This window comes from Zonotrichia leucophrys, chromosome 1 (assembly GCF_028769735.1).
Source record: "Zonotrichia leucophrys gambelii isolate GWCS_2022_RI chromosome 1, RI_Zleu_2.0, whole genome shotgun sequence".
In the NCBI taxonomy this organism is placed as follows: domain Eukaryota; kingdom Metazoa; phylum Chordata; class Aves; order Passeriformes; family Passerellidae; genus Zonotrichia; species Zonotrichia leucophrys.
In genome coordinates this window covers 73,167,999-73,193,327 of record NC_088169.1, presented here as the reverse complement: position 1 = coordinate 73,193,327, position 25,329 = coordinate 73,167,999, and the positions used below count along the sequence as shown (strand labels likewise).

The following is a 25,329-nucleotide window of genomic DNA, read 5'->3' as shown; positions in this document are numbered from 1 at the left end:
AGTAGCTTGGAGAATGAACCTGTCCCCCAGTCTCACCTGTTAGCCTGTGAGTATAGGAGGGCAGTTTGTAGAACAGACACTGCACTCTGCTAATGCTGTTGTTGCCTCCTAACTCCAAGATGAAGAAAATAAGATGAAGGAATAGTCCAAGACTGCCATTCCTTTGGTCTTTCAAGTCAAGCAGTAAGTAAACTGATGTCCAAACTAAGGTATGGTCTGCAGTTGTTTGAGTGTTTGCTGACAGTTGATGTAAAAAACACCTTTTTAATGCCATATGGCTGAATACTAAATCAATAAATGGTTTCTTAAACATAGAAATGGGAAAAAAGAATTAGCAAAAGTGCTGATGTAGTAGCACCCACTGAAAAATAAATTTATTTAGAGAAAATTAGAAATAATATATACACAACAAGCTTTAAGCTTTTTCACTTGTTTACAGAAATGTACATTATTTTTGCTGATGTGGTAACACTTCAGCAGTTTTGACATGGTCTACAACTTGGTGTCCATGATAATATTACCATCCTTGTCCTTTATTCTGACTCTCCCAGAGACATACTTGGTTTCCTGCTGTCCATTCATGTACACAGTCTTGACACTCCCATCTGGATACTCCCGTCTCTTGAACTGTGGTGTGTGCAGCTCTCGCTGGCCATTATTGAACTCTATTGTTTTGGTTCCATCTCTGCATTAAAGGGGAAAGAAAATCCCAAGAATTATGCATGGGTGTAAAATTAGTCTCAGATCCAGCATTGGATATGTCAGCCTAAATGAAGGAAAACAGTATTTGTGGAAAAATTTGTTAAGTATCTCAGCTGGTTCATACTCAGAAACCTGTTTCTACAAAACTGATATTAGTTCTTTATACTTGAGAACCTCCACTGCACTTTATCTGCCACAAACCCATCACTGCTGAAGTCCAAGGGAAGTTTAAACCTTGGTATTTTGAGCACTGTCAGTTATCTGCTGCCAGTCACACCTGCTTCCCACACCAGCCAGGTTCCTAGATAATTTTTCTAGAATTATGTACAAATACAGAAGTGTTGTCATCTTATTGCAGGGGTTCCATACTTGTCTCCTTATCACAAACATTTTCTACCCTCTTGGTGTTTCTCATGGGCAGCTCCTCAGATCACTGACTCTTTCTTCTTCACAAAGTGGCTCACCCACCCACCCCCCTCTTTTATAGCACTCTTGTTCTCGCTGCTTACAGCTGTGGCCTATTAAATTCAGGCCTGTTCCTAGTCTTTGGTAAGTGGCCCAGCTGCAACTCCTTGGGAGTAAGATTACTTTCTACATTACCTTTATTTTCTTATATTCTATCCCCCTACAGAGAAGTCTCTTAGGGTATGAGACAATGAGACACTGTCTTTATGCCTCTTCCGTGCTACAAACAGAAAAAAACCCAAAACTGGAGCAGTAACTATGTGTTCACAGCACAGTCCATTGAAATGCAAACCTGCAGGAGCTGCAGAAACACACCTGTCACCATGCAGTGCTCCTGTCACTGAGCCCCGGGTGCTCCATCCCCTGCCCAGCCCAGGGAACCCCAGAAGGAAAAGCTCACCGCTGCACACGAATAACGGTGCCATCAGGCAAGATACTTTCTTCTTGGCCATCTGTGAACAGACTCTTAATTGTCTGATCAGGGAAGGTTATTTCCTTCGTGCCATCAGGATAATGCTTCTCTGAAATGTATTTTGAGACAATATGCTTATAAATACATACCTATATCTGGGCAATAATTCTGACACTTGGGTTGGATGATTACCTATTTGTCCATTTGAAAACTGCAAGACCTCTAAGCCATCAGTGTATGTAGTGTGAGTAATCTTAGCATCGGCATAATAATAAATCTGCAGACAACAGTTGAGATTCAGTGTAACTAATGAGAAGTTTTAAATGAGGGAACACATGCAGATAACTAAGCATTTGTTGAAAAATGCAGATATAGGATACCTACCACTGTTTGATCAGGCATAATCTGTTTCACATCCCCATTGAAGAAGGTTATAGTTATGGTCTTCCCATCAGAACCCACTTTTTTCCATGTTCCATTTGGGAAAAATATAAGGTGACAGCCATTTTTCAAAACCTTCTCAACCTAATGAAAACACAAGTGAGGTCAGTATTGAGCCCTCACACATCTTTCCCAACAGCTGTCTTCCAGAATTTCCCATTTTACCTTTCCATCAGGATAAGCAGTTTCTCTCTGTATCTCTTCACTGCCTGTAAATGCAGGAGCAGATGGTGGTGACACATAAGCTTCATTAGGAGAGGTGTCCTGAGATGACAAGCAAAAAAAACCAAATCAAGCTTTGTCTTTATATATTTTTCTCCTAGGCTGACAGGTATTTTTGGAAACAAGGAGCATCACAGAAGGAAGAGGAATATGGGGAGGCATAAACACAATTGAGGTTTAAGCAACTCCAAATGTATTTCAGTTACAAGAGATGGAGACTGAGCAATCATTGGATATCTGTGGCCAGTTGTAGTCTGGACTAAAGTAGAATTCAGTGATGTGCTGTAACAAGGAGCTCAACTTCCTTAAGAAATCCACATCATGGTATGAAACTATCAAGTTCTCTAAAGGCTAAGTGTAACCTACAGCAATTAATGTAAGAAAGAATTAAACTATTTAAAAGATCCTTGCACATGTTGCCCTACATGGAGCTTATGAACGTCCATCTTTCTTTAGCTCTCCAAAAATGTAAAAAATTCAAAAGAGCAGGAGATTATTACTTTGTATTTTTCCTGAGCCAAAAAATAATGCAACTACTAGACAAAGGTAAAACACTCCTCATTGACTGGTACATAGCTATTTTCTGTTATGACAATAAAAGCTGAAGAACACAAAAAGATGAGTTAACAGCCTCATCAGTCGCCCTCCAGATACTCATTAACTTTTCCATTTTAGGCTTTTTTTTTTCCCTGCTTTGAAAATCAAATCAACACACAGGACTTACTACCATAATACTCTGAGAAGAATCTTCCAGTGCAGTCATTGCCTCAGAGTTGTTCCTCTCATTAGCAGGTCCTGATGCAGGTGTTCTAGGAAGTTTTCCTACTGAGATACATGTAACAGTTAAATTGGACAGAGAAATTGAAGTGTGGTTTAAGAGCAACAATTCTGTAGGAGGTCAAGCTGTACAGGACACCCACATTTCTTAAGTGCAGCAGAAACTGAAAGCAGGGTATTTATTAAAATGATAGGCACATGCCCAGGAAAGAATCAATCACTGACATTGTTTAACGTGTTAGCAAGAAGCTAGCATTGAAGAATCATTACAAGGGACATTTAATGCACTTGGTCTCCTGTTTCATCTCTGTAGATTTACAAAGGATTTGCCCCTCCTAGAAATTTAGATATTATTACTGATGCCTGGTAATGAACAAAGGAAAGTGAGTATCAGCTTTTAACAGGAATTGCTCAGCATATTTTTTCCATGTCTCTCCTGTCAAATTACCGAAATAAAACTACCTTCAATTCTGGAACAACTTGTGTAACAGATAACATGATGTTTGGATGAGCTGTCAGAGGTGTCAAAAAAGTACCCTGCAGTTACTTTCCATATGTGATTATCCCTTAAGAAGGCAGACACTAACTAACTGTGAACAGGGAACACCTGCCACAGCATTGCCCATATGATAACAGACCTGCTGATGGAAGGTTCTGAAGAGACACAGCATTTTCATGTTATCAACACACTCAACTAAACATTAGAAGGAAATTCTTCACTGTCAGGGCAGTGAGGCACTGGAATAGGTAGCCCAGAGAAGCTGAGGTTGCTCCTTTCCTGGGACAGTCCAAGCTCAGGCTGGATGGGGCCCTGAGTACCTCTGGTCTAGTGAAGGTGTCCCTGCCCATGGCAGGGGGTTGGAACTCGATGACCTTGGAGGTCCCTTCCAACCCAAACCATTCAGTGACTCTGATCTAACCAACACCTGCAGCTTGGAGAACACCAGTGATCAATGTCATTTTTAATTAGAGAAAGCAGCTTCTGCAGTGTTCCAGACCATCATGCAAGACCAGAACCATTTTTCACTCCAAAACTGGAGTGAAATCACAGCTTTCTCCAGAATCCCACCCTGTGAGGTATTTATCCATATGCTCCAGCCCATGACAGCTCCCACTCTTATCTCCTTTTGAGGTGGTAATACACTCCAAAAAGCAAAACTTCACATTCATTTTATTTTTAAGACTTAACAGAATTCTCTGCCTAGACAAACACTTTTACCTTTTGCTTGTGAATAACTTTTGCCATTTATCTTGCTGCACTTCTGTACTGGCAGAAGCGGAGATGCACTTCGACTTTTTAGGCCTCTATTTGGTAGACACTAAAAGAAGGAAAGTACTTGTGGTTTATGTGACATGTAATTGTAACTGTTCATACAGAGTGAATCAAATGTATAGACCATCTGACATTAAATTTACTGGAAGCTTTCTTCACAACCTCTACAGTTTTGAGACTTGATCAGCGGAAGGCCTTGTGTGATGTAGCCCAAGCTGCACTTTGGGAACTCTTCCTCCATCAGCTCCTTCGCTATCAACAGCTCCAAAATGTTAATTTGATGCAAGCAATCCAGAATAACAGTTTTAGTTTCAAAGCTTAATGTAACTGCTTTAGACAACTGTGAACTGCTTGGTTTGCCTGGTTGATCCCAAAGGAGCAGAGGTTCACAGCTTAGACTCCATCAATTACTTTTCTTTCATACTTGCATCATTTTTAATTTCCAAGATGAGTTCCTCAACAAAAGGGATACTGCATATTGTGAGCATTGACATTTGCAGAGAATATGACATTAACAAAATTCTGTGTCTGTCACCACTAGTGTAGGCACCACAGAAGTAAATTAAAGAAAACAGCTAAGTTGTAGCTATTAGAGTCCAAGTATATAACAGAAAACCCACCAGTACTCACACAAATATATTTAAAGCACCAAGATTAGTAACTTACAGATTCTCCTCTATTTAGACTCATCCCAGGATTTTCTATTTTTTTCTTGCTTCTAGCAGCTTCTACTTTCTTCCAGGCCTCTAGACGAAACTTCTCCATAATTCTGATTTCCTCTTTTAGCTCAAAATTCTCATTTACTAAAGCTTCTATTTGATCTTTCAGGCGTCGATGGGTAGTCGACCATTTTGCCTCTTTTCGTTTTAGATCTTCCAGTAACTCTGCAATCTGCTGTTTTAAAGCCTTAGAAAAATGCATGTTTTGATTTTTAATATAATAAACTATATTTTAGTTTCTAACAGAAATATAAACACAAGGGAAAGAGGCATAAGTGGCAAAAAAGTCAAATCAGCTTACTAGTGCAGAGGTGAAAGGCAAGGAAGAGTTTTCTTTCCTGAAAGAGTGTAAACTACCAACTTTATAAGCTCTACTCCAATCACAGGATTCGTTTTTCTTGCTTTCTTGGCATTTTTTACACTTCCTAGATTGGCCAGTACAAAAACACTTGAGACAGAAACATAAAATCCTTAATACTACCCTTGGAGGGCCCTTTAGAAATCTTAGCACAGAAAACAGGAAAGACACAAACACACAAAAACACATGTAAATCTGCCTAGTTTAGCAAATGTCAATTCAGTTTTCTGAAGGGAAATTAGTAGGGAAGGAAGAGGAACATCCCTATGTTTAATATGGCTTGTTTGTGCGTCTCATATACCATACATCCTGACAATGAAGGAAGAAACAGATCTCGTTCCTGACATCACTGATACCTAAAGACCTATAAGTGATAATAAAATGTAACTTTGAAAATTGTAGAAGATTACTACATAGACTGTACAAGAGTTATAGAGAGAATTAAACCCTTCTAGAATTCTAGTTTGCACTTTGATCGACTACCATGAATAAAAACTTACAATTTAATATTTTAACTTCAATAATTTTGTTTCAAAGTTGAAGATCATTCTATCAGTTACTAGCAGTTTTTAGTATGGAAATAAAAAGATTTGCTCATGAGGAGTTTTTGCCTTAAAACCATCTAACAGCATTGTAAAGACTGTAGCTCCCTTCCTCAATTAGAATAATTTAGATTGGAAAAAAAAACTTTAAGATCATGGAGTCCAACTGTTAATCCAGCACTGCCAAATTCACCTTACTAACCCACATCTGCTAGCAGTTCCCATCTTAAAATCACCTGTAATCTTTGAACTAAGTTAGAATTTAGTTCTTGACTGCCTTAAAGTGAGCTTACATGTTCCTATGTGGACTAGAATAATAATATATTTTTATACCTGAATTTCATCCCGTTCCTTTTTATCTGGAATTGCTCTAGCTTCTGTGGTGTACTTTTCAAAAACTTTGCGCTCCTTTTGCAGTTTTTTAATTTCCTTTTTCTTATACTCTTCTATTTCAGCCAGTTCTTGAGCTTTCTTCTGTTCAAAGTCTGAAACTTCTTTCCTATAATTATGAAACAAAGTTGTTGTTTTAGCCCAAATCTCCTTTATATCTAGATTTTTAGAAAGAAAGTGAAGACTCAGTGTCTTGTGGTCACAGATTGGAGTTCAGCATCTATTACCCTCAGGAAGACTTACTTATAAACTGTATTAGTTACTTAAGGAGTAAGAATTGTCACACAGTGCATGTTTGAAGCCCAACAATATATATTTTTATATCTTCTAGTCACAAACATTATCCTGAATTTAGAAAAGCTTTGGCCAAAATGTTGCCACATTCTTCAAAATATTAGAACACCATCCCCCAAAAACACCAGAGAAAAGAATCTGCTAATAGGAGGTCAAAAATTAAATGTTAGTCAGAGACTCAATGCTATTCCCAAACAAAAGTGGCTGTGGTAGGAAGAGATGTGCTCCATTTATGTCATCAGAGGTAATTATTCTGTTCTATATGCCACTTATAAATGCCCCTGTTCAAATTAAAAGATCCTCAGTGTGTACACACAAATATCAAACCCAAAGCAAAAGCATTAAGACCAGTTCTGCAGGGCTGATTCAGGATTGTATTATCCTTTAGAGCTAAAGTATACATTCTCCAAAATACAGCCTTTAGGGACATCATTTTAACTGACCTGGGGTTCTTAACACTATTAAATTGTGTGTAATAATTACAGCTTAACATACACATAGAGCAACAACTTGTGTCTAGACCAATCTCTGCTGTAACTGAAGCACCTGAATTGTTTACCTGTGCTGCTGGTCACTGGACATTGGGAGAGTCTGCAACACACTGTGAAAGGGAATGCACCAAAATGCTTTGAGTAAAAGTTACCTGATATTTGCCAGGGCGTGCTCTCTTTCTTCACGGAGTTTACTCAGAGTTGTGTTCTCAGCTCGGAATCTCTCAATTTCCTTCTCCAACTCAGCCAGTCTCTCCCTCAGTAGCTGGGATGGAACAGTGTTTCCTGTCAAAGCACAGCCACATGCACATTACCCAAATGGCATTCATAAGGCTGAAGTGAACATTATCACACACCAACTTAAAAATTATTTAAAAAAAAAAAGAAAAACCAAGTAAATACTATTTTTAGAGACATAGTAAATACCACTGAAAGACAGCAGTAATTTTGCAAAAAAATTTCTACTATCCAAATAACACAGAAGTTATGTTCAAAAACACTGCACTATTTACAAATATAGAGTAGATCTATTACTTTTGTAGTACTTTAACTACTAAATGTATCTTTCATCTTGGTAGAACTAAAACTATATTTGGAACTGGAATTTGAAGGGCTTCACATCAAACCAGAGAAATAAAATGAAAGTGGTGTAAGTGTGTAATGAGTGTATATTGCACATGTGTAGGTACATACATACAGTATGATGGTATAGGGTATATTAAACAGGAAAGTTTATGGTTGTAAGTTTTTTCAAGTTTCAGTCACTACAAAGTCTGTTCACACCCATCACCCCACTGTGGTATAAATCCACTGTGGTGGAAAGGAAGGTACCACTTCATTTTCAGCTTGCCCTTGCTATTTTCCTTCATTCAGAAACAGTGATCAAGCAGCTTCAGATCAAGTTACCTCAATGAGTTGAAGCCTCCAGAGGGAAGGAGAAAAAAAGAAACCCACCAATTAAATAAATAAAATTTTAAAAAGAAGTTTTCACCAATCAGAGTCATTCTGCAAGCTGTGTAATTGTTAGATCTGGCATCAGACATGCAACCAGAGATGCAGGGGGAGAACAGGGCCATTTCTCACAGCACAGGTGTGTACTGAAACCCTCAGGTGTAACTTCAGTCTGGAGCTCAAGCACTAGCAGGGAACACTTGTACAACACGCCTCCCTCACCACCTCCTACCAGCTGCTGTTCTCTCACCTCCCAGCTCTGGCTCCACGTTTGATTTGGTTTCATGCTCTGCACGGCAGCCTGCCTTCGGCTTCCGCTTCAGAGAAGGAAACAGTTTCATCATCAGGTTTGATACTGGAGGTCCACTTGAATCACTGTCCACTGCAAACTCTTTGGACATTTCATCTCCTTTCTTGGAGGCCACTTTCCTCTTTATTGCTTTGTCTGGGACAGTTGTACCATTCTTACAGGAAAAGTCCATCTGCAAAGGTGTTTTAGCGTATTTTTCAGGTAAATCAATGCTAACATAATTTTCATCAAGATCACTCCATGTTCTCTCATCATCAAACTCAAATTTATTCCTACTTATAGACAACATGCTTCTGTGATCATCTGTAGCTTTCCTAATCTTTTGCTTTGACAGTGCACCACAATCTTTGTCTGACAACTCAAGGTCAGCATCTCCACTTTTGCTCTCTTTGCTGATGTCTTTAACAGAACTTCCACAATCAAAAAATTCTGGATCACTTTCTCCGTGGTTCACGAGGGCTGTCTTAGCACCTTTGTTGTCATGCTTCAATGTGGCCCCAAATTCAGACTCAGAATCTGTAGCAGTATCACTGCTGCCCTCACTCTTATCTCCATTTACAATCCAGTGATTACTTTTTAAAGCAGGAGCTGCTTTCAGGGAAGAAGCTGAGAATATTACACCATCTGTTTTACTCAATGGATCCTTCATTCTAAAATCTGTTCCTGAATTTGAGGCTGTATGTGTAACAGGGCTATCATTTGTATTTTCCCGTGCCACACAGTCTGCCCTTTTATTTCTCTCATCTGTGAGTTGCACAGCCAGCACCTTGACTTGCTGCTGCTTTGCCTTGATAGGAGTAGAAGACATCCTACGGCCCTTTGAAGTTTGCTGGTCTTGTTCCAAGATCCTTTGCACAAATGAGGAATTACTTGAGAAAGATATTTCATCTGCAGCTTGTTCTAGAAACAAAAATTCATCTAATTCTAGATTCTCTTTCTCTTTTTCTTTTTCCCAGTTCTCCAGTTTATTCTGAAATGAAAGTTCAAAAGACAGTTCTGAATCTTTTACAGGGTGACCTATGGGACATTCAAAATTAGGAAAGGCACTGGTCAGTTCTTGAGACAACTGAGACTTTTCAGCACCAGGTAATTTGTTTTGGATTTTGCCAGTGTTAGACTTAGCAAATTCTGCTCTGTTCTCTGTATTTTCTATTTTGTTTTTAATTTCTGATGGGTAAGAACCTCTCATCTGTCCATCATGACTTTTTCCTGATTGCTTTCTTGTTTCTAATGGCAAGATATTTTCTCCATTGTGATTCCTGAGTACCACTGTCTTCTGAATAGGACAATGTTTTACTTTACGGGGCTGGCTGTAAAAGGTCCTTGGTGCAAAAGGACTTTCAGAAACCAGTTCTTTGCCAGGAAGCGCAGTTTTCTTCTGTATTTGTAATCTGTCCACTTTAATAACGTTTCTATCATCTAAAGCCCTTTGTTGAAGTTTTGAGGTGTTTTCTCCAAGTTTTGTTATTTTAGACTTGGCATTAGTGAATCTTGTTAAACCTTCCCCTTTTTTCAGGAAGGGTCTCTTGATCACTGGTTTTTGAACTGCTGATCCATTTGTCTCCTGAAAATGAGTAGAGAAAAGCAAACAATAAAATGTTAAAAAGCTTCTTACACAGTTTGAAAATTTCTTCAAATAAATCCCAGATATCAGTAGAAATTTACATAGTACATTTTTACTGGATTTCTGAAGACTTAAGCAAGTGAAGTGTTTGGGGCTTATTATTTTTCAAAATGTGAATGCTGCATTCAGTGTTAGCTTTCCCTGCTAGCATCTTCCTTGTACACTTTTAAAGCACCCGTCACATCTCGGCACAATATATAAAGAAGAATGAAGGTTTTAAAATAATCAATAACCTGTAACTTCTGGGTTTGCTCCAGGCGCTGTTCCTCTAGTTGTATCTGTTCTTCCAAGAATTCTTCAAAAGTTTGCTTCTTCCCATGTATTGCAGCTTTAATAGGTCTAGAGTAAGTACAAAAACAACTCTTACAATTCTGTATAAAATAACTACATTGAACATGCTGGTAGTCAAAGACCTGTGGTGTAATTGCATAAAAGATGGCAAATTCTGAGGTGCTTTAGGCATTAAGGTAATCTGAGAAATGCATTTTAACACTACATGTTTATCCAATTCCTGCAATAGTTAATATACATATCTAAAAGACACTGTGTGCAGGTTTTGTTGCTTTTTCTTTCACTGCTTTTCTTAGTGATCCCTTCTTTTGGACAAATCACCAAACTTCCACTCATAATTTAGTCACACTGCCAGTTCCTACAGTATCACCTTTCCACTCAGGAATGCTGCTGAGATAACGTTCCCTGTCTCCCTCTCCTCCTTCACAGGAGTGCTGGGTCTGGCTGACATGGAACGAGCTTTTTTCATAGCTAACAGCACTGATAACACAATATTTTAGCTATTGCCTGAAGCCTGCTTGTACAGCATCAGGGCTTTCTTTGCTTTTTCATGCTGCTGCCCACCCCAGGAAGCAGGCTGGGGGTGGGCAAGACCTCCCCCAGGGGAGACACAGCAACATTTCACAGAATGACAAAATCACCGAATGGTTTGGGTTGGAAAGGACTTTCAAGATCACCTTGTTCCAACCTCCCAACCCTGCCACAGTGGCAGGGACACCTTCCACTAGACCAGGTTGCTGAGAGCCCTGTCCAGCCTGCTCTTTGACATTTCAAACAATCATAACTCCCCATAACAAACTAAAAAGTCACAGCCCCACCCTCCTCCCTCACATTACTACTTTCAGAACATAACAGTGGATAGGAGCTTGTAATAAATCAAACTGGGAACAGCAATCATAACTGCTTATATACCCAGCTATACTGAAAGGTGCCTCTATGCTGTCATTACCCCAGGCTGCACACACACCTCTTCATCCAACACACAACATTTCATCTTTCACAGCACAAGCAATTCCAAGTAAGAGCCTCTCGTACCATGGGTCTCCACAGTACCAGGAAAATCAAATCCTTTGTTAAGAAATTGCACAAATTCAGAGCACCAGACTCTTTCCTTCAGGACTCAGAATTCAACCAAACTTGTGTAATTTGATAAAAAATGCATTATCATAGTTGAATTACCTTTCCTCTACATTAGTCAACAACTGTTCACCTCCACAGGAATTTTCAGAGACATGCGCACTTCCCACACCTAATATGTGATCAATGTGATTATCTTCACTCCCCATTAATAATTCCATCTTTTTTTCTGGACACCACAGGTCTTTTCCTGTGAAAGCAACAGAGTTGTTTGGTTTTTTTATCCCAACAACAAATCAGTTTTCAGCACACACTTTAAACAGCATTCAGGTCAGGTGAAAACCGGAAGGGAGCTTCATTGCCATGTGATCTGAATTCCTACATAAAACAGTTCTAACATTTCCCCAAATTAATTCTTATTTGAATTTGCACTTTCTAATGGAACAAGCAATTATGCATTAAAAATTTTCCATAGACCTTAAATAATCCATTCTGATTGTTCACCTGCTTCACTATTGTTAATGTATGGCTTAAAAACATAACTGAACAAATGTTGATGTCTGCTGTACTGGTGAGCTCTCTTATCAAGCTTCTTGTTTCCCACATATATATGAATAAATTGAGAAGAATTTGATTTTTGGCTCGTGCTGCTTTTAACCAAACTCAGACAATAACAGGAACATTCTGAGGTCTGTAAACCATCAGCAAACAAACCAACCAAGTAAACCAACTAAAATTATAAAACCTCCAAAATAAGTAGCAGAAAATTACTCTCAGTGACAAGGGGAAAAAAAGCACCACACAGCAAGTTATGTTTCTATAAAAGACTAAGCAGTAATGTGTTTGTCTTCCTTGTTTTTCAAACCATTTGGCCTTTTCAGAGGCACACACAGACCTTGCTTTTCACAGGCAGACACTTCTGAAAGATTGTTCTTCAATGCTGAGGTGCATTCTCTGTTGTTCAGCTTTTGTAAAGAACTGTTGTCTTGTGTATGGGAAGAAACAAGCAGAGCACGAGCTCGGTCTTCAAAGATATTCTGGTATCCAGACGATGGCAACTGAGGTGGAGGTGCTAAGCCTGGGGGGTGCCCAGGTCTCAGCTTTTGACTTTCAGACATCACAGCAAAACCTTGCAAGGAGAAAGAACAAAATGGCTGTGTCATTCTATTTGTGTCACAAAATTACTGCTCCACAGGAGAAAAGAAATGGCACTGAAGGGCAGGATTGATCACCCAGCCTCCACCTTTATGTCACTGACCAAGAATAAGTGATTGGGCAATGTTGATTTTCTCCTCCCACAATAAGCCCTAATTTAATCTTCTCAGGAAGGCAAAGGGAAAGAAAGACAATCATTTAAGTCAGGTTGGACTGACACTGCCAAGAGCAGAAAGTACCCCTTCTCAGCTCTAAAAGCTTTTCCCAGCCAAGAGCTGTCCCCTCTCCTTGCACCCAGTACAGGTTACAAGTCTCTGTTTTTAAATACAGATCAGCTCTCTATCCTGGTTCAGTTCATCACCTCAATGAGATGTGTGAGCACAAACAAGGAGGCACCACTTCATTTGGCTACACTGAAAGCTTAAAGCAACCAAAAGTACTGTGAGAAGCAGCTAATGAGAAAGGAAAGTAATTGTTTTACACTTCAATACTTTGAAGCAAGAGCTCCCATCACAGCACATATTGATCAAGCCACAATTACAGCTGGCATTTTACAAAAATAGGACAATATTCCTTCTTCAGTAGCACTCAACTTTCAGGCACTGAAGCAATGCAGCATTTATCTTTGATTAATCAAGTAATCTTAAAATGAAGAACCCAGAAGGCACTTTCAGATTTTAACTGGAAAATGAGATTAGATTTTTCAGTTTATACAATGCACATCGTACATCAGTACAACTTACCAAGAGCTGCTGGCTGGCCAGATACCATGCTAAGTAGCTTCTGCTGCTCCTCCATTAACCTTTGAAGTTGTTCCATCTGTTGTTTCTTTAACTGTTCCTGTTTCTGCTGTTGCAATTCCTTCAGCTTTTCAAATAAATAAATAAATGTATTAGAGGCTAGGTTTATTTAGAATTTACCACAGAAATGTTTTGTTATAGATTGCCAATAACTTTATAAGGACACTTAATAATTTCTCTTAAGGTATCAATAAATCAGCTAATATTTATTTAACCACTGATTGGTATTACTGACAATATTTAAAAAGTGGGTAATTATTCTCCTGTCATGTAAAATACAGGAGAAAACTTTTATAGCACCTGGTAATTCATGGAATTCTACTCTGGAAACACACACTCTCTCCCTCTCTCCACTCCAGTGAGCAGACATAGGGATTTATGCTGATGCAGCTGCTGGCAGAGTGGGCAAGGACTTCTTAGTCCTTAACTAAGCAGGATTTACTGAAGTTCTGCTGAAGACTTCCAGCCAACACAATCTGTATCCAGTATTCGGGAAGAGCTTTAGGGAACAAATAGCAACTTACAGTGGATTGATTGACACACTTGCATTAGGAAAAAAAAAGTAACATAACAGCATTACAATTCCAGGCCTTTTTTTTATCCTGATGTCTTGGAAACTTTATCACACCCAACACTAACATATCCCCTCATCTAAAAAGAGCCAGGTATGTCACACCTACTTTGAGAACTAACAAAAGATGTTGCTATAGATACAGGAACATTCAACTCCACTGTGTGGTGAATACCTGTGCTGAAGCATTACCACTGTAATGACCAGCACCCCATTTCCACAGCCTCAAGGGAAGAAACTTCAACTAGAACTGTGTGCGCCTTTCCAGGAAAAATGATTTTTAAGAACAATTTCATTTTAAACTGGAACTTGTGCCACCTGGAAACAACAGCAGTTCTACTCCCAGAAAATGCACATCATGAGGAAGACACCAACTTTCATGTGAGCACAACTGGAACTCAGGATTTGCTCTTTAGGCTTGCTGTGGCCTATACATTTGTTGCAAGGGGTTTGCTTACTTGCAGGCGTGACAACTCATATGCAGGAACAAAATAAATCTTACTGTAGGCATGTCAAAGATTTCTATGTGTATTTATTACCTGTTCAAGCTTTTGTAGGAGTGTATCACTGTGACTGGATTTCTTCTGACCATCCACTTCACCGTGGACTAAGTCTGGTTTAGAGCTTTCCATGTTTGCAGGTGCTGCTGGAAAAGGTGTTCCAGTGGTACACTGCTGGGGTGCCTGAGAGCTGGCAGACTCTTCACACAGGGAGTCATCACTTACAGAACAGCTGTCTGAAAGATGCAGCACTTCTTCAGGCAAAGCTGGGATGTTTTCAGGTCCAGGTAACAAATTTCCTTTCTTAAAGTTCAAACCAGTAAAACTAGGACCCAGTAAGACTCCAGCACGGGCACTACTGAGCATCCAATATGCACTGAAGTTTTGCTCACCACTCAGATTTTCAACAGTTGGCATCTTGCAAACTGTATTCCAACTTCTCTGCTGATCAGCATTAACACAACAATATCACGGTCTGTAGATTTCAGACAATATAACTTTCAAAGTTCCAGGCAGTTGGTATGGACAGTTATCTATCTGCTTCTAGCACCTAGAAATTAAGCAGATAAACAAAATCAGAAATTTACAATAACAGATTCCCAGCAAAAGAATACAACCAACTCTGTTATAACCAACCTAGTGCATTTATAAAAATAACTCGTAGGCAATAGAAACAATATGAATAACAAGTAACACACACTTTTGGTGCAGAAAATCAACAAAATCCAACTCTTAATTGTATGATTTGAATGCAGCCAACAAAATCTCCAACACCACGAAGTTGTACATAATATTTTCTTCAGTAGCACTGGCAGAGATTCAGAATTTTTTTAAACACTTGCAAGAAAAGAAGGGATTTGATGAGCTGAGAGACCACATGACCTCCATATTAATGCCAAGTTTCACATATGTCCATCTAAATACAAACACTTTACTGCACATATTTCAATGCGACACTTATCATTTTCACACCTTCCTTAGTTTCTCAAGGAAACGCTGCAGCTACGCTGCCTGTTATCCTCCTTCTCCCAAAAAACTTCTTTAAAATCCATCCAGAGGAAATTTTAAATACAGCAACAAATCCTCCAAGTGCCATAAAACGTGAATAGATTCATGTAGGAAGGAGGCCCAGAGTGATTTCCTCCCTTAGGATGAAAAAGACAGCACTGCTGCGGGTGACAGAGTGGCAGCAGGAGCCGGGCTGCTCAGCCGTGCTCTTCATTCCCAGGGCAAAGGATTCCCTGCCGTGCATGCGGCGTGTCAGGGGAACACAGAGAGAAGGAGCCAGGGCCCCAAGGACGCACAACCACAGCAGCCCAGGTTCAGGAATCCTGCTAATCAAGAAATAACTTCTGAAAGCTTCCTCATTCCCAAGAGTTCAGCCCAAGCCAGCTCTCACTTCATTTTCCCGCAGTCAAAAGAAGAGTTTCAACAAGAGTTTGAAACCGCAGCTGGGAGAAACAATATACAAATAATGTTTCATACAGAAACGACTGCCGTGTGTTTCCTAGCGAGGTGCAGATTCCCGCAGTGGCAAACTGAAGTCTGCAAGGCTCACGGGCTGTTTTCCCCGTCCCCTTTGGGAGACCCTCTGGAGGCCGCCTATCAGTCCAAACTCCCCAAGAAATTTACGGCAGCAGCACCTTGGAGCCAGCCGGAGTAGCCCGCTGATCCGTCCCGCGAAGGGCAGGAGGGACACAGGGATCCCGGGGATATGAACACAGCCCCGCTCCTCAGCCGAGCCGGCGGGCCCGGCGCCCTCCCTCCCTCACCGACACCGCCCTCACAGAGCACACCCCAAGTGCACCCCCGGCCCCGAAGCACCCGCTCCGCAACAGCTCCGACCCGCGGCCCCTCGCATACAGCGAGGCAGCTGTCCCGGCCCCGCTTCTGAGGCCGCCACCGCCACCGCGCCCAGCTCCGACTGCCACAGCCTTCTCCTTCTATTACAAACCTGCCGCCATCGCACAGCCTCCCGGCGCCACAGGCGGGCACCGCCCCGCCGCCGGGCATGCTGGGAGCTGTAGTTCGAGCGCGGCAGGACCGCCTTGCAGCTGCCCTGGGAACGCGGCAGACTGGGACTACAGCTCCCAAGAGCCTCCGCGGCGGGAAGGCGGTTGATGGGCGTCCACAGTGGCGGCCGTGCCCCGGTTCGTGCCGGGGCTGTCCGGGCGGGAAGCGGCGGCGGGAGTCGCTCCGGAGTCGGGGCTGTCCCGGCTCCCGAAGGCGCCCCGCAGCTCGGGGTGGCTCCTGAGTGCTCCCGCTGGTTGCCCTTTGCGGAGGCCTCTTGGAGCAGCGTCGCTCTGCTGCTGGGGCGAGGCTGCGGACGTCAGTGTGCTTTAGCTGCGGCTACTCACAGCCTTTTAAACAGCGGCGGGACGGGAGGAACGCAGAGATAAATGGGCGAAATGCACGCCCAGACCTCCTGACATTTGGTGTTTTAGGCATGCTCTGTCTTACTGAGCTAAATTAGCGTTTTCCTCTGAACTCCAGACAGCGATAGAGCGGCTCCGGCTGTGTCCCGGGGCTCCAGGCCCTCCTTGTGGGCAGGGCCGGGCTGGATAACCCCGGGGCAGCCTCTTCATGTGCCTTCTATTGGTCTTAATTCTCCCTCATTCTTTCTGTAGTCCCGTAGGGCTCTTTCTGCTGTACTGCGGTGAAAAAGGCGTATTTTATGATTGGTTTTTCGCAGATATTAAGAAGAATATTATATGTGTATGTGTTATGTTAGAAAGTTCTGTTGTATTAATTTTTTTAGTAGTGTGTTAAATATAGTTTTAGGTTTCAACAAAATGTTAAAGTAGAAACTATGCTATGTAGGGACACTTTTTTTCTAAAGAAAGGACTCGCACTGAGATAGCAGTCACAGGACACCTAAATCTTTCAAAGAAAGGGAATTTATTGCTCCATTATCAGGAGAAACGAACTTCTTCCCGCCTCGCTCAGCCAGGATGACTCCGTTAGGCTTATGAGGAAGAAGTTGACGACGATCAGACAGAATCCTGTATTTGAATGGAATTTATGCATCATGTATCAGATGTATGAATATGCAACAGGCTATTGCTTTTAGGGGTTAATCCTCTGTTAACGTGTGTCCTTTTTCGGGCTTATGTTGCCCAGAAGAGAGTACCCAGACATCCGTAACTCTTTGTTTCTATAGTCTTATATTGTCCTAATTCAAATTGTCCAAATTATTATTACTCTAATTGTGTTATTATTTTTATAACCATTTTATTGCTATTAAACTTTTAAAATTTTAAAAAGAAGCGATTGGCGTTTTTCACATTGTGTTATGTTAGAAAGTTATGTTGTATTAATCTTTTTAGTAGTGTGTTAGTTTTAGGTTATAACATTATGTTAAAATAGAAACTATGTATGTGGGATATTTTTGTAAAGAAAGGAATGAGGTACTCACACCAGATAGCAGCCATAGGACACCTAAATCTTTCAGAGAAAGAGAATTTATTGCTCCCTTATCAGAAGAAACAAACTTCTTCCCACCTTGCTAAGCCATGACGATGCCGTCAGGATTAAGAAGAAGAAGCTGACACTGACCAGACAGAATCCTTTGTCTGAATGGAATTTATGCATCATGTATGAGGTGTATGAATATGCAACAGGCTCTTGCTTTTAAGGGTTAATCCCCTGTTAACATGTGTCCTTTTTTGGGCTTATTTTGCCCAGAAAGAGGTACCCAGACTGTCCATAACTCTTTGTTCTTATTGTCTCATATTGTCCTAATCCAAATTGTCCAAATTTTGATTACTCTAATTATATTGCTAATTTTATTATCATTTTATTACTATTAAAATTTTAACAACAAGTGATTGGCATTTTTCACACTGCCATAATTTTTCCTGGACTTTGGTTTAGCAATTTACAAATATAGTGTCTACATGATTGTCCTAAGGCTCGAATCTTCATTAACATTGAGAAGCTAATGTGCTGGAATATAGAAGGATCTGTACTCGTGCCTTTCTAAACCACAGCATCACATTCAGACCCTTTGATATCTTAGTAGGAAAATACTGTTAGAAGGGTTTGGGGTTTTTTCCGGTTTACCTGCACATTTATGGTCTTACAGGACTATAGATTAATGATGCTCTGTTGTTGGATGATGGAAATTTATTTTTGGATTCTTCTATGTGCTAAAAATATAATCCATTACTGACAGCAGTGTTGAGTTTGTGGTTTGATCATGAAGTACAAGCTTGAGTGCTTGTGTGAAATCCTTTTGAGGCTGTTGGGACCTTAAGGATCTCCACCGATATAAAATTGTAAGAATTAAAACAGGGAAAATTGTCAGCAGTTAGACTTTGCAAAACTTCCTTATTAGATGCTGCAACAACACAGTATTCCAGTTATAAAAGTTTGTATCACTGGCTAATTAATCCTGAACACATAGATTAAATATAATAGTTTTAATTCAAATACAAATTCTGATTTTGAATTTTGTAAATTTTGCCATTCAAAACTAGCAAAGCCAAACACTGTAAAATTTTTAAGAAATTTCATTTTCTAGGGAAATAGGAGAAAAGGGCCTACAATCCAGTGATCACATTAATCAATAGTGAGAGAGATCAGGGAGAATCTCCCTCACTCAGGAGAGAAAAGCTGCTGAGTACGTGCTTTGAACAGGTTTTAACTCAAATTCTTGATCTCTGTCAGGTATTCCAAAGCTCATAGACTCGTAGAATATGGAAGACTTGGAAGGGACCTACAAGGACCATCAAGTCCATCTCCTGGCCCTGCAGTGTGATCCAAAGGCACCTACTCCACAGCAGGTACTGGAAAGCACAGCACACTTTTACTGGAGCCAGGAGATCATGCAGGGGTTAGCACTCCATGTGCACGTCTGACTGGGGCTCATTTTGCACAGGTTTTTATACTTCACCGTTCTGGCATCCGCCCTTGCTTGTTTGCTTATCTAAAACCTGCAGCTTTAAGGGTTGGGGTCTTACACAACGTGTGGTTTCTTTTTCCTAGGGCTACAAACACAGTACATAGCTCCTATCTAACACATTCATTCATCACATTCACCTAACTGCTGTTATGCTTTTCTATAACTGTGCTTTATTGATTACGTTCTTCTATCTATGAAAACAAACCCTATGACTTTGCATTTTTCTGACTTTTTGTGACAGCCAACATGCCTCTCCTTTCTTACCACTTTAGCCTGCTAGATCTAGGCAACTGCTTGCAAAAGTGGTTACAGCCAGATGCAGCAGTTACACTTAAATCTTTTGCTAATTCCTACCTATGCTAAAGTGCTTATGTCACTTATGTCAGTTGAGGCCTGTGTTTCAACAGGACCACCCCAGGAGTCACACCATGGGCCTGAGCACACGGCTCAAATGCTCCTGGAACTCTGCCAGGCTGATGCTGTGACCATTCCCTGGGGAGCCTCTTCCAGTGCCCAGACACCCTCTGGGTGAGGAACCTTCTCCTAATGTCCAACCTGAACCTCCCCTGACACAGCTTCAGGCCATTCCCTCAGGCCCTGTCACTGGGCATGAAAGTGAAGAGATCAGTGCCTGCCCCTCCTCTTCCCCTCACAAGTGTGATAGATGAGTAATGACTGACTCTCAATTAATGGACAAATATAATGCATATAGGTTATAAAAAATTTTATAGATTTATAGTTATGTTTTACCCCCTCACGTGGTTATCAAGGGACAGCTGGAGTTGGGACATCTGGGAGGGCCATCTTGTCACTATGGTGACATCTGATCTCCAGTCACGATTTGAGGAAGAGATCTCCACCTCCGGACGGTGAAGAAGGGGTTGATGGACAGAACTTTGGGAGGGGTTAAAGAGTTAAAAAGGGGAAACCTCCATTGTGAGGGGGCTGAATACATGGTAGGAAAATCTTTTGCTCATGTGACCTTTTTTCTCTATTCAGTCTTCTGTTGTATTTTTGATAAGGTTTGATAAACTTTCCTAACTATGAAAAGTGAGTAGCTATTTCTCATACAAGAAGGCTGCAGACTGCAGTGGGGTTTCCCCTCAGTCTCCTCCTCTCCAGGCTGAACAGACCAAGTGACCTCAGCTGCTCCTCAAAAGGCTTCCCCTCAAGGCTCTTCACCATCCCTGTGGCCCTCCTTGGATGCTCTCTAATAGTTTATTGTCTTTTCTGTACGGTGGCACCCAAAACTTCGCATGGGACTCAGGGTGAAGTCACACCAGCTCAAAGCAGAGCAGCACAATCCCCTGCCCTCAGTCAGAGAACACTGTGAGAGATGGTTTTGAAAGCTTTACTGAAATCCAGAAAAATTACATCAGCTGGCTTCCCTTGATCTACTAGGTGGGTCACCTTGTCATAAAAATAAAATAAGTTTGCCAAGCAGGACTTTCTCCTCATGAACCCCAGCTGGCTGTGATTGATGACTGCCTTGTCCCATTTTGTGGGGGTGGTGTGTGTGTGAGCAGAGAGTACTTTTAGGCCAAAACCACTGCTAATGCAAAAACAACCAACAAAAAACAAGAACCACAATATTTAGGTATATATTGACCTCATGTGCCCTTTGATCTGTTACCTACCTGACCTAAATGCACCTACTACCATTATCTAAAACCATTATAGAGTTGCCAGTTCCATCAGGTGTATAGTGTATACAGACATGGGTAAAATTGCATCTCATAGTGTTGATTTTCCAGGTTTTACTAAAAAACCCAAATTCAAATGGATTATGATGTTCTGTCTCCTTGACTAACTGCTTATTTTTTAACTAATAATTTATGCTATTCCACAGTAGCCATCTGATTTCTTTTTTCCTGTGCTGCAGAAGAAATGCATACATTGAAAATCAAATAGGCCAGAGGGCAAGAAAATAAATGTATTCCTTAAATGTAGTGTAGGTAACATGCTGTCAGTCTTAGCCTAAAATTATCTCAGGGTAATGTGTTTGGTTGGAGTTTTTTTTTATCTGAAACCTTATCCTAATCATCTCCTCTCAACTTGGTCCTTGATAAATTAATCAAACCATAATCTTATATCAGATTGTCAAGTGCTGATGTCAGTGCCATTTAAACATTTCCTCTGCAATTGTCACTGTCTCTTGATTTATTCTTTCTCTGCACTAAAGCAGAATCTTTCTGCAGGGTTGGTGCAAAGGTTTTATTGACCTTTTAAAGGCTTTGGCACAATTTGACCAATAATTTTAAAGCCAGAATGACCTACTGGGTAATTAAGTTATTTGGGTTTAGTCTAAAGAAAATTTTCTAATAAATGTTTCCCCATTTGTACATACACAGGGCAGAAAAATGTGACTTAGGAAATGAACACAAGTACTTCAACTAGCATTTGCTTTCCCTTTTTTCCTTTTTTTTTTCAGTCCTTAGTGTAGGTTTCTTTATAGAAGGATAGAAGCTTAATCAGAATTTGCAGTCTATGTGGAGCTCTCATTAAGACAGAGAAAAGGCATTTTTGCTCCAAAGGGCCTGTCCAAGAGAGAGGGAAGTTAAACATCAGATGTTTTTGCAAAGCACAAGAACTGCGTTCTTCCCACATTACCTTTGAACAAGAAGTTTCTGATTTCTTCTGCCTCCTCCTGCAAGTGCAGGATGAATTTAGAGGGGCCAAGTATTCTAGAGTGTCAGCTCTGTCTAGTTATCTCACAAATAAAATTTCTTGGCCTTGGGTCAGTGTGGAAAATTTGCATCAACAAGTAGCCTTTTCAGAAATATAAATAGAGTAAAAGTCTTTCCCAGTGACATTGATACAAACCCTCTGGATGAGATATGGACATGGTGCACTGGGATCCAAACATTCCTTGGTTAAAAAATTTATGACTTGTCTGTTTTGTTTTACAAGCATGTATTCCCTCCACACTAGTTACTGTAGCATTAGCAGGGTGTCTGCATTAGCTTGGCTTGGAGCAGTAATGCAGTTTTCAGCCAAACCAAGAGCTGCCTAAGGTTGATTAAGTTCTCAGGGTAGTTTGGAAGCATACTCTCTGAATGCCTTTCAGAGAAACTTAAACTGTGCCCTGTGCTTCAAATAAGCTTAATGGGGGCATTGTTTTTGGCTTTGTTTTATCTGAACCCACCCAGTCATGAGACCAGCAAGTTTGCACTTAAGACTTATTTACCACTGATGGGCTCTGAAACCCTAGAAAGCCCCATGACATGCTGAGGAGCTCATATGCTATATAAAGAGGTCAGTGCTCTGTGCAGTGTGCTTATTTACACAGTGTTTATCATTCTCTTAAAATCAGCTTTTAAAATAACCTTACACTCATTAGTGTCCAGGAAGACAAATAGATATTGATGATATATTTTAATCACTTCAGTCAAATACTGACATTTTGTTGTCATAAATTCTATTCCTGTTTAAATGAAACTTTCCCAGTCTCCCATATCTTAGCATAGTTTGTCACAAATGACGTGCAGCCCAATTTTTACTCAATTTGTTTTACAGATGATTTAGATTGACACTGCTGAGAAGAGCAACACTCCTACTTCCAACTCTCCCCTGCCTCAGCCTCACTTCCACAGCCAGAAGTGAATTCTATCAGAAATTCACTTTTCTTAATTATTAGTTAATTAATTAATTAATTAATCCAGATCTGGATTAATATTGTGCTCTTAGGTCTGGGGGTTTTGTTGTAGTTGAGACATGTGTTGTGTGTTTTCTGCATTAGGTTTAGTCTGGATCAGTTTTCCAAAGTTTTTTTTTAGATGTTGTGCTGTGGGGTTTTTGTTTTGGGGTTTGGTTTTTTTTAATATTTTCAGATTATGAATCAGTTAGTGGAAACATGAAATGCAATTTACATTCTTGAAAAGGGTTATTTTATAATGGTTCTGTGTGAAAGGAGAACTGAAGGCGAGGTTGTTGCAGTCCAATTTAAGGTAATTCCACATTACTAACAGCATGTATTAGCAGCAAGAGATTAAGAAAAGAGTTTGCACTTAGTTCAAGCCGTGATTTTACTGAAAATGTAGGTCATGCTAAATTTTCCACATAATTAAACAAAATTAATAAAACTGATTAAGATATGTTCCAAGTAGCTTTGAATACCATGCTGTTTTGCAACTCCCTGGAATTGCAAGAATATGAGAGACTACTTAGGTGGATATTGGGAAATGAAGTTTTCTCAGCCAAAAAAAAAATCTTTTCTCTTTTAACAGAACAGCAATGGCAATCTTTGCAAACTGTGTGTTCTTTATTAATCTAAAATTCTTGCCTATTCAGGAGAAGAGCAAGTTGAAAGCATCCATAAAGGAAAATGGTAGAGTAGTTAATTTTGTGCTGAATAACAAAGTAAGTGCCAAACTTATTTCTGAGATTTCAGAAGGAAAATACCAAGTGGTGTAAGTGTTGTAGAGTTTTGCCTTCACGCAGAAAAACAAGAACTGTAAAGATTGTATCTTGATTCAATATTTAAATTAAAATATTCCATTTATATTTTTAATGCATGTGATGCTGTACTAGTGAAATGTTATATAAAGAAATGAAGAGCAATATTCTTTCTCCACAAAAGAACCAGGGAAGGTTTTTTCCCCAGCTAAAATTGCCATGCTGTTGTCCTTCTCTCATTGTTGGAGAGGGGAAACTGAATAAAAAACACATCACTGAAATGGGTTTTAGTTATGTTATTGATAATTTAAGAATTTGGAGTCTGCAGACTGTTATGTCCATGTACCTGATAATTCTATGGAAGGCCTGGATAATTTACTAATTGAATCAGTAAACAACATAAGCCTAAATGATGGAAGTTAATTCTTGTTACTCTGTGAGGGTCAATATGTAAAGGCTGTTAGAAGTAATTTTTTCCCAGCAAACATCTATCTTGTGTTTCAGATTGGGATTGGTAATTACACCATTGATACTTCTGCACTTCAGCAAATCCATGGATTCATAGAATTGTTTAAGTTGGAGGAGACCTTTGAGTTCATCAAGTACAACCATCCTAACTCTGCCAAGTCTACCGCTTAACTATATCCCTAAGTGTCACATCTGCACATCTTGTAAATACTTCAGGGATGGTGACTCAACTTCCCATGCAGTCTGTTACAATCCTTGCTTTGGAGACTTTTATCTCAAATTTTGCTTTAGAGTCAGAACACTAAAACCATGCCCTACTTCCCTAGGGCAGATGACTTTTCTGTTTAATAGCAATTCTTAGGATCCCTTTCATGAGATAAATCCAGTAAGAAGATCATGTAAGAAGATAGTCACAGAAGGCAGAGCATGCAGCAGGTTTCAACCATCCTTCAGTCAGCCATTCTCTTGTAATGGAAAAAATATCTGTAATTATAGTCCTTGCTGCATTATCAGGTGACATGTAATTAATGCACTGCTACTGCTGAAGGCCTTTGGGTATTACAGCTGTTATTAAGAGTAACTGCCTATCCACCCTTTTGTTAAGCCTATGGCTCATTTAATCTCCCTTTCCCACATACCTCAGTTCTTTTACTTTGCTGTCTAAATGTTGAAGAGGATAATCTTCATTTGTGTAATTTGAGTTCCAATGACCTAACAAACAACTATGACTTAAGAACAAGAAGAAAATTACTGCTTAAGGCAAGAATTTTGTTAAAACTGAAGGCCAAATTATATTAAATTTGAAGAGCTTTGCCAGTAGAATGTTCCCCAATTCTGGAATGACTTTGCTTAAATCTTATTACATGAAACTCACTTTTGCAGCTCTTCCTCAATTTCTATATGGCAGAAGAGTATTCTTTTCACTTTTAGATGTGGAAATAATGCATATTTATATGGGTTCTGGTGAGTAAGGAGTACATTAGCAATTACAATATACATTTATTGTATAAATGTACTAAGAAACCATAGTGACTATATTGCATAAATCAGCAAAGACACAAGGAAATGCTGTTTGTGGTAAATGCCTTTTACGACATACAATTGTTTTGATATTAAGATTCCTGACTTATTTCAGGTAGGTGAAATTTGACAAGTATTTGGTAAACAATGTTCAATCATTGATAGCTTTTACAAGAAC

The 25,329-nt window shown here is 40.0% G+C and overlaps 2 protein-coding genes across 5 annotated transcripts in view; one reads left to right on the top strand and one right to left on the bottom strand.

The window, feature by feature from the left end:
- Nucleotides 1-358: 358 nt before the first annotated feature.
- CENPJ (centromere protein J) lies at nt 359-16,679 on the bottom strand. 4 transcript variants are annotated; one of them, XM_064730866.1, is made up of 17 exons: nt 16,320-16,679; nt 14,405-14,915; nt 13,238-13,361; nt 12,235-12,468; nt 11,442-11,589; nt 10,205-10,310; nt 8,288-9,911; nt 7,239-7,371; nt 6,245-6,410; nt 4,959-5,198; nt 4,239-4,338; nt 2,967-3,067; nt 2,186-2,284; nt 1,964-2,104; nt 1,772-1,856; nt 1,568-1,688; nt 359-685 (listed from the first exon to the last, which is right to left on the bottom strand). In XM_064730866.1, exons 2-17 carry the CDS (start codon nt 14,780-14,782, stop codon nt 493-495), a joined length of 3,993 nt encoding a protein of 1,330 aa, XP_064586936.1. In that variant the 5' UTR covers nt 14,783-14,915; nt 16,320-16,679; the 3' UTR covers nt 359-492. The 4 variants fall into 4 exon arrangements, with proteins under 4 accessions (XP_064586936.1, XP_064587009.1, XP_064587095.1 ...); XM_064730939.1 differs by having other exon boundaries at nt 368-685; nt 2,970-3,067; XM_064731025.1 differs by having other exon boundaries at nt 368-685; nt 2,967-3,064.
- A 2,383-nt stretch (nt 16,680-19,062) lies between these two features.
- Nucleotides 19,063-25,329, top strand: part of MPHOSPH8 (M-phase phosphoprotein 8) — a 41,946-nt gene continuing 35,679 nt past the window's right edge. The window contains exon 1 of the mRNA XM_064737685.1: nt 19,063-19,149. Within this exon, the coding sequence (XP_064593755.1) occupies nt 19,063-19,149 (87 nt within the window). The remainder of the gene's footprint in view (nt 19,150-25,329) is intronic.